The 10,109-nt window shown below is 35.7% G+C and overlaps 1 protein-coding gene across 4 annotated transcripts in view; it reads right to left on the bottom strand.

The window, feature by feature from the left end:
• Positions 1 to 649: 649 nt before the first annotated feature.
• CCDC169 (coiled-coil domain containing 169) overlaps positions 650 to 10,109 on the bottom strand; it is a 54,676-nt gene continuing 45,216 nt past the window's right edge. For all 4 annotated transcript variants that reach the window (XM_036091003.2, XM_036091007.2, XM_078070456.1 and 1 more), the window contains one exon: positions 650 to 8,669. In XM_036091003.2, the coding sequence (XP_035946896.1) occupies positions 8,570 to 8,669 (100 nt within the window). In that variant the 3' untranslated portion in view covers positions 650 to 8,569. The remainder of the gene's footprint in view (positions 8,670 to 10,109) is intronic.

Here is a 10,109-nt window from a genome sequence, read left to right as displayed (position 1 = left end):
CTCTCAGGCATTGGTTGGTGCATTCCATTAATGTTTGGGCACAGTCTGTATTTGGCTATCAGTCTGTACAGCATTTGTACTAGGCTTAAAAGAACAATCTCCTAGAGAGTCACTGATGGAAAAGCAAGAGATTCTGTTTAGTAAAAAAAAAAAAAAAAGAAAATTAAATTCTAGTTATGTTCAGCAAGCTGGAAATACACTGAGTTAGAACCAATTTTAAAATATCAATTGAGGGGCACCTGGGTGGCTCAGTGGGTTAAGCATCCAACTCTTGATTTTGGCTCAGGTCATGATCTCAAGGTTGTGAGATCCAGCCCCACGTCGGGCTCCATACTCAGCATGGAGTCTGCTTGAGATTCTCTCTCTCCCTCTCCTTCTTCCCCTCCCCCTCTTCAAAAAAAATACCAATTGATATTCTAGAATTTGACTCAATGATGCAGGCAGGCCAGGGGCCATCACTATCAATGAATGGCTTAATTTCTCTCTATGGAGTTTCAAAGAACGGTATCATTATCTACTGAAAAGAAAAAAATCCAAATACCTGTAAGCCTTACAAAAAATATTGTTTGGTACTATATTAGTGAGCAACAGCTAACTGTTTCAACAAATAAAACCCAAATCTCAGTGACAAGACATGCACACACACATGCACTCATTCACAAAAGAATTTACTTTTCACATACACCACAATCAAATGAGGGTCAGCAAGGTGAGATGAGTGGACCTGCTACATGCAATAATTCACAAGTTTCTTCCATCTATGGCTCTACCATCCCCTGGAGCCTTGGCATTTACTTCTCGACCTTAGATGTCCATTCATGAAACAAAATTTTCAAAGAGCACAACGAAGAATGATCACCTGGGAGGTTTTTATGGGCCAGTCACAGAAACAACATGTATTGTGTATGCCTAGATTATATTGGCCTAAAGTCAGTCACAAGGTCACACCTAGCTGCACACAATACTTCCCAACTATTTCTAAACACGGCAGCATACATATTACTCACTACTAAATAGTGTTTTTCACAAATATATCACTAAAAAAAGTAGTTTATGTACCAGGCACTGGTAGACAGTGTGTTTCACACATGGAAAATGTGGCCTCATTCTGTCCCATTAGAAAAAAGGTAAGTCTGGTAAGCACATAGCAATCTTTACCACAGTCTATCAATTTGATCACCAAATATCCTTTTGTTCCTTTCTTCCCAGAACACATTTACCTCCCCACCAAGGAAGACAAGACAAAGCCCTGTCTAGTCATTTTATCCAGTGTAAGTTTTAGTGATTAAGGAGAGAAAAATTTATTTAGGTGACATAAAAAAATGTTATAGACTAGCACGCCTGGGTGGCTCAGTCCGCTAAGCATCTGCCTTTGGCTCAGGTCATGATCCAGGGTCCTGGGATCGAGTCCCTGTGGCAGGCTCCCAGCTTAGCAGGGAGCCTGATTCTCCCTCTCCTGCTGCCCCTGCTTGTGCTATGTCAAATAAATAAAATCTTTTAAAAAAATCCTTTTAGTGCAATGCCCCCATGTTTCTCATTTAACTCTAGCTCTTGGCAGGTTATCATTATAAGTGTTACTCTCAAACTAGGGTTCCTATTCTCAAGGACTTGATCCTTGGGATGTTAGTTCATATTTTGCCATATCGTTCTTACATTTTATACACTACAAGTCTTTTTAATTCCTTATGTGCTTAAGAGTACTTATAGAACATTTACCTTATGTTTAGATCCACCTTTTCATTCCAAATATTTACTGAGTGTCAAAAATATGCATGTCCCTGGGCTAAGTTCTGATGGAGATACAAAGATGAGTAAGACATGGCCCTACCCACACCCTGCCCTTCCCTGACTCAAAACTTGCGCTAGAAGCTAACTCTCTTGTAACAGAAAAGACATGCAAAGCATACAACAAAATAAACCTATTATTTAGGATAGAAGGTGGTTAGAGCCACAAAAGTGGCATAAGCAAGGGAGTTAATCATAGGAGTTCAGTTACTAAAGAGGTCAATTCTAGTTAGGAAGATTAAAGGATTCTCCATGTCTATCAGCAGTAAGTGTTATTAACTGACTCTCAACACCCTCGTATGAAATTTTTACCACCTTTTTCTCCTTTGTCAAGCTAACTGGCTATAATAAAGGCTTAACTAAGTTGTAGCAATGAGAAGGAAAAGAAAAGGATAGAGATAAAGGAAAATATTCTCCTTGAAAGCTTCTAAATCCTAGAGTGGTTACTTCATTGACTTCTTCCCACTATTTACTTATTCTTTGCCTCAGTTCCTTTAACATTATATAGACAAATTATTCTAGTGCTGTCAGCTACTTTCAAAGACTTTCTTAACTATTTACACACTGGCAAGTCAATATACATTTTCTAGGTACCTTATGATGTTCTGTAATTTCTATTGCTTGTTTTTATTACATTAACATATCAGAATTGTTGCAATAAAAAGGCTTATACCCCCCTTCTGTGCCACCTTTGAAATCAATTTTTTCTATCTTCATTCTACAAAGTAAAACCGTGACAGGAAGTTAAGCAAGCTTTCCTAAGTTAGTGTGTTAAAGTATGTTCCCTTCTACTCCATAGGTTTCCCCCTCTCCCTCCCCGCTTTTGCTAGATCACCATTTGGAGCCTAACTCACCTTCCTCTGTAGAGTTGGACAGTAAATTTGTAGAATAGAAACACATATTTTGGCATCAGTAAAGTCCCCTTTTTGTAACCCTCTCCTACAGATATGTTTAAATAGTTAAAATCAATGATTTTGTATCACTTTGTAACATTGTGTTAACGTCCTAGTATTAAGTCGTCCCCTGATATTATAAACTCTGTTTTGCAAACACTCATTTAAGTTAAACAAAATGTATTAAGTACCTGTCATATACTAGGCACTAAGCTAGCTGGTGACAAATGATGAATAAGATTGTTCATTTAAGTGCTGGAGATAAATGACACTGAAGTGCTTCAAATGCAGGTAATATGTGAGGTGAAATAATTTCAATATAAGATAGAAAGTCCTGATTGCTGCATAATAATCAACCATGTGGATGAATCACAATCCACTTATGCATATAATTGTACATTGAGGAAGTCTCCATTTTTTGGAATTATAAATGCTGGTAAAACAATTGTCCTCCTATGTTTTCTATATGTACAATTTTTCATTAGAACAGATTATTAGAAATAGAATTATTGAGTCAATGTATGAACATTAAGGCTATTCGAGAACATAATCAAATTGTTTTCCAAAAGAATTATATTAATTTATAACCTCACCAGCAATATACTAGAACTTTTTAACTTCAGATGTATTAGCATTGAAAATTATCTTTTTGAAAACCACTGCTTATTATAGGTAAAAAACTGTAACTGTTTTTGGATTACTTTTAACAAATGGCCATTAATAATATTATAGCTGATTTTGTTAGTTGTGGCTACTGGTAAAGCAATGTTTTTGAAAGTCCATATTTACAGCCTATATAATACAATCATATTTTAGGAAGTGATTTTTTTTGTCTCGTTTCCTTATCTGATAAGTGAGCAGGGAATCACAGATGGGATATTGGCAGTCAAATGAATCCAACTTCCACCCACTGTAGGAATTCTTTCTATGATATCCCTGACAAAGGGTCTCCTAGCCTTGAACACTCCCAATAATGATAAACTCACTGTTGGGTGGTTCTTCAGATAATAAGACTTTCCCTGTAACTGAGATAATATCTAAGAAATTGCTTTGATAAAATTAAAAGGATGTTCTATAAATTCAAAATTTTTCTAATTCATAGATCAGATTAATCTACTACTTGTGTTTAAAATAGTGCCCGACTGTCATGACATGATCTTCCATTTAAGTAGTACTTTATTATTTTAAAGATACTTTTTCATCCTTCAATCATGTTTAGTGATTTTAACAAGAGTTTTAGTATTCTGGTATACTCTGCGCTTTTTGTTATTTATTTATTTAAAAAATATTTTATTTATTTATTTATTAGAGAGAGAGAGCATGGAGGGGCAGACAGGGAGGGAGAGGGACAAGCAGACTTTGTGCTGAGGGCGGAGCCCAAGACCGGGCTAGATCTCAGGACCCTGAGATCATGATCTGAGCTGAAATCAAGAGTCCGCTGCTCAACTGACTGAGCCACTCAGATGCCCCATTATGTGCTTTTTAAATACCAAAACCCTAGCATCATTGTTGTCATAATTCTGTTATTCTGGTATTTTTTAAAAATCTAAAGCATTTATATCTTGAAATAAATATCTATAATTCATCTACTCAATTTATGAAAAAAAGACACACAATATGTGGTCTATAAGTCCTTACTTATTGTGCACATAACAAAAAAGAAACCACAGTGTTATTGATAAGATTCTGTTACATGGATAGTTTTTAGTCCAAAATAAAGAATTTCTTGTCCAGTAGAATACAAGTATCATGGTACTAAAACTGAAATAGATAACTCTGCTTTGGAATGTCTAGCTGCACATGATAAAACTAATGAAGATGATGAAACCAGAAATAATTTCTTCAAAACAAAATTTACATAGCACTTTATAAATTTAAAAAATCTAATCTTAATCAAAAATCAAAAGGTGTTTTATAAATATCTCCACAAGGTTATCAAGCAAGAGATGAAATTATTCAAAAGAAGTCAAGGAAATATTGGGAAGCAGACCTTAATCCTCATTATTTTTCTGACTAGTGTAGTATCTGAAAGTTTTTTAGTTGGAAAATTATGCTCTTCACCCAACAATAGCACCAAATGATGATGCATCTTAATTTTTAAGATCACATCTTCTGAGGAAGATCAAATAACATTTCATTAAAATTTATCTGCTAATAAAATGTTAGCATGTTTAACATTTGTTTTTTTACTAACTTTATTGAGGTACAAATCATATAACATGCACTAACTCATTTAAAGTGCTCAGTTTTTAGTATACCACAGAGTTGTGCAACCATCACCACAATTAATTTTAGAACATTTTCATTACACCCCAAAAAGAAACCTTGTACACATTAAGTCATTTCCCATCACCCACCCTTCCCCCAGCCCCACCAGCCTCTGGCAAGTACTACTAACCTACTTTTTGTCTATACGGATTTGCCTATTCTGGACTTTTCATATAAATGGAATTATATAATATATGATCTCTTGTGACTGGCTTCTTTCATTTCGAATAATATTTTCAAGGTCCATCCAAGTTGTAGCATATGTCAGTACTTCATTCTTTCTAATTGCTGAGTAATATCCCATTGTTTGGATATACCACATTTTGTTTGTCCATTCATCAGTTGATGGACATTTGGGTTGTTTCAGTTTTTTAGCTATTATAAATAATGGTGCTATAAACATTTGTATACACATTTTTGTGTGTGTGTGTGTTTTTAAGATTTTATTTATTTATTTGAAAAAGAGAGAGACAGAGCACAACCAGAGGGAGAGGGAGAAGCAGACTCCCTGCTGAGCAGGGAGCCTGACATGGGGCTCGATCCCATATTAAGCGTCTGAGCCAAAGGCAGACGCTTAACCAACTGAGCCACTCAGGCGTCCCTGTATACACATTTTTATGTAGACATAGGTTTTCATTACTTAGACCTATTATGTAGACATAGGTTTCATCTAGGATGTATACCTAGGAGTGGAACTGAAATATGGTAACTTTGTTTCAAAGTGGCTATGCCATTTTACATTCCCACCAGCAGTATATGAGGGCTCCAATTTCTCCACATCCTTGTTTTTACTCACCATCATCTGCCTTTTTTATAGCAACGTTTGTATTTATAAATGATACTGATATTTTGTAATATATTTAGAACATTAAAATTTTGAAATATATTGTTTACTGATATTTTGCTTTATGAATTCTAAACTCTTTTAAAAAAACACTGATATTTATACATATTTCAGTGTTAAAACCCCAAGCTATCATTTTTGCACTGCTTATTTCAATAAATAATTACATTTTCTTATAAAACTTCACATGATACATTATCTTTAAAGCTCAGAATTAGGTAAAACTTTTTCTCTACTTGTTTCTTCCTTCTACAAAACAAATGAGAGCTGTATAATTCATTCCTTCTTTGTGATGATTGCTAGAAAGCTTAAAAGCTAGAGCTTTTCTTAGTTGGGAATTCTTACAAAACATTAACTTTTATCTGTTATCTTATGACCATTGTTTTTATACCTCTACATTTAGTAAAAGCTAACACAATCCTTGGGGTGCCTGGGTGGCTCAGTCGTTAAGCGTCTGCCTTCGGCTCAGGTCACGATCCCAGGGTCCTGGGATTGAGCCCTGCATCGGGCTCCCTGCTCCACGGGAAGCCTGCTTCTCCCTCTCCCACTCCCCCTCCTGTGTTCCCTCTCTCGCTGTGTCTCTCTCTGTCAAATAAATAAATAAAATCTTTAAAAAAAAAAAAAAGCTGGGGCGCCTGGGTGGCTCAGTTGTTAAGCGTCTGCCTTCGGCTCAGGTCATGATCCCAGGGTCCTGGGATCGAGTCCCACATCGGACTCCTTGCTCAGCGGGGAGCCTGCTTCTCCCTCTGCCGCTCCCTGCCACTCTGCCTACTTGTGATTCCTCTCTCTCTCTCTCTGTGTCAAATAAATAAATAAAATCTTTAAAAAAAAAAAGCTAACAATCCTTTTTAGAAATAGGGTTTAAAAAAGTAAACAAATAAATATGTAGTATCCTTGATCTGCACAGAAATTTATTCCCAATTCTATAAATGATGAAAGTGAGGCAATGAAAAATGACTTACTCAATGTCAGAAGCTTAGAAGTGGCAAAGCTGGTAGTAGAACTCAGAGAGTCCCCCGTATCAGTTCTTTATGCTACCCTATCCCTCTGTTTAAGACAGGCCTTTTCTGTCATTGTAAAGTATCCCAGAGTAGCTCCTGCAGAGCTAATACTTAAACATGACAGAGTCCCCATAGCAAGATATTCAACTAATACCCCATCCTAGTGATGGAAATAAATTTAAATGTTCCAAATCCAATCCTCACAATGGCTTGCTCTGTATGATAGAAATAAATTTATTTTTCAGTGATGACTCTGTGATTATAAATATTATGAAAATTTAAGTCATCAGTTTGCTGCTAATGCTAAGAAAGACTGTATAAGATTTAAAAATCTAGTATTTGTTTAATAATATGGGTCACGGTGTCTGATCTCCGTAGTTAGCTTAAGAACAGGGGAGATAGGGGCGCCTGTGTGGCTCAGTTGGTTAAGTGTCTACCTTCGGCTCAGGTCATGATCCTAGAGTCCCAGGATCAAGCCCCGCATTGGGTTCCCTGCTCAGCGAGGGATCTGCTTCTCCCTCTGTCCCTCACCCCTGTCTCACTCTCTCTCTCTCAAATAAATAAATAAAATCTTAAAAAAAAAAAAAGAACAGGGGAGATATTTCCAAATAGTTCCCATTTGGAATAATACATAGAAAGTTATTTTATGTTTTTCTGTATACTTTATAAAGCCACATACAAGAATTATTTGTCTATATGAAATTTATGAATTCTTCCTTAGAAAAAGAAAGTGAATATCTATAAAAGTTATTATAGAAATGCATTTAGTATTCATTACTGTTGATACTGAATAGAAGTTAAGTTTTAGTTCCAGATATAAGGTGAGAACACCATTAGCTGGAAACTAAGTTAGCTGTGAGTTATTTCTGGAAATATAAAGTCCAATAATTTTACTTATTAAGTTGGGCAAATAAATCATAGGTATGTTCCAAACCTAGATAATAGTTACAAAACCTAAACATAAATAGAAAAATTCAATAAATTATATCAAACCCTTCTCCTCTCCTCACTCTGTCTCTACATTGAGACTTAAGTATTGTGAACACTGCAATGTTTGGTCTAAAGAATTAGGCCACCACTATGAATTAAGAAACATCATAAAATGATTTAAATCACTATGTGCTAAGTAGTGGGACCTTGTAGTTGAATAAATATTGGTTTTCTAGCAAAGTACAAACCTTAGAAGTTATATCATTTGCCTCCATCATTTTATAGATGTGGGAAATAAAGATGAGATGAAGGAACCTGCCCAAGACCTCCTAAGTTCATGGCAGGGTGGAAATTATAACCAAGCTGATTACTGATTGAAGGCTATTTCCATAACACCATGATAGTTCAAATCAAAATCCATCTGATTTGTAGCTTTGTTTAAACCAGGTTTAAAAGACCTGAACATGATATGGCCTATAAGAGCAAAATGTTTTGACGAATTCATTTTTAGCTGACAGATAACAGCTGACAGAAACCAAATATAATAGCACTGTTACTATCAGCACAGATTATGGATATATTAATAAAGTAAGTGTAATAATGCCAACCTTCAGGCTTTCTAGGATATTTTTAAAATCATAAGCAATGCTATTAGATATTTTAGGATCACTTAAAAAATTACTTTCATACAGACAAAGGAACAAACTTCTGGAAGAGGAGCTAAAGAGAAGTTTGATAGCTCTTTCTTGTCTATTTCATTCCCTGAAAAATGTGTTCAACATTAACTTCACAAGTTGAATATTATAGATGAAAAGAGGGAAGAAATAGAAATCCACCCAGTTCTAGAATTATAGATTGAGTTTTGGAAGATGGTTTGATCTCGTAATCTTTTTTACTGGTCCTCTCTTGGCATTCATTGTCTTCCGATTAACTGGATTATATCTTCCCCTGAAATAAAAGAAGTGTTAATCATTATTTTTTCAGTCATCATTGTGTACAACAAAAACATCATATGCTTATTGTACCATCCTAAACAGCCATATATTATACCATATTATCTCATTACAGAGAGAGAGGAAACCAACTCAAGGGCAGATAATCCAAAGGCCAGGAAGGAGTCCATGAAGTGGCCTAATGTAAAAAGCTCTGACCAAAGAGGGATGAGATAGACCATTCTGATACTCCCTCTGGAAATATGAATTAAAGCTAAGAAAATAGAGAGAAGCCACAAAGTAGGGCAGAGAGAATAAAGAAATCAGGATCCATGAGTAAGCCAAAGTATGTTACCTAAAATTATAATAAAATTAAAACTAAATATACCAAGGTCTGTGATATTAAAAAGATATAGAGAGTGATGATGGCAGTTGATAATGAGAAGAAAAGTGAAGTAGAGACTGAACTAGTTGAAGTAATAACAGCAACATTTTTAAAGCACATAATTTATGTCAGGAACTGTTCTAAATTCTATTTATTGACTGATCCATATCAACCTCACAAAATCCCTATGATGTACATACTATTATTAGCCCTGTTAAATAGATGAGGAAAAACAAGGTTATATAGTTAGTAAGTGGATCTAGAATTTGAATCCAGAACGGCTGAGTTCAAAGTCTATGCCTTTAACTACTTTTCTGTATGGCAAACCACTAAAGTGAAGAACTATGAAGTTCTGCTCAGATTTTAAAGCTTCCTTGAACTTATTTTAATATCTGTGGGCTCAGTTATATTGGAATTCCTGTTCTTGGATTTCCATGGGACCATCTTTCCTTTATTGATTTACATATCTTTATAAAGCCAACTTCCCCACACTCTTACTTAAGAGTAGAGTCAGCTTCAATTCCCTGCAAGGTGCTTTTCAAAAATATTTTACTCAGGGAGTGATGTCAGGAAAAATGACAGAACGATTTTAGAAAATTCTTTCCTCTATAAAAGCAATGGAAAAATTGGCAAAAATGGTCAGAAGCAACTTTTTCTGGGCTCTGGAAATTAACCAAGGACTTGAAGCAATCCTGGAGAATTTATTAAACACATCACACACCACACCCACACCCCAACACACACAGAGCTGAAACTCAGCAAAAACACTGAACTTTGTAGCATTTTAACTTCCCCTAGCCCTCTTTCACCAGCTTTGTGGTATTCCTATGAAGAAGTTGAAAAACTGACCCTAAAATTCATATGGAAATTAAAGGGACTCTGAATAACCGTAACAATCTTGAAAAAGAAGAATTAGGGGCACCTGAGTGCCTCACTCAGTTGAGGGGCTGCCTTTAGCTCAGGTCATGATCCCAGGGTCCTGGGATTGAGCCCAGCATAGGGCTCCCTGCTCAGTGGGGAGCCTGCTTCTCCCTCTCCCTCTGTCTCCTAGCTCATGCTCTTATTCTCTAT

Source organism: Halichoerus grypus, chromosome 4 (assembly GCF_964656455.1).
Source record: "Halichoerus grypus chromosome 4, mHalGry1.hap1.1, whole genome shotgun sequence".
Lineage (NCBI taxonomy): Eukaryota > Metazoa > Chordata > Mammalia > Carnivora > Phocidae > Halichoerus > Halichoerus grypus.
The sequence above is the reverse complement of the archived record's forward strand: the minus strand, read 5'-3'. Positions and strand labels throughout refer to the sequence as shown.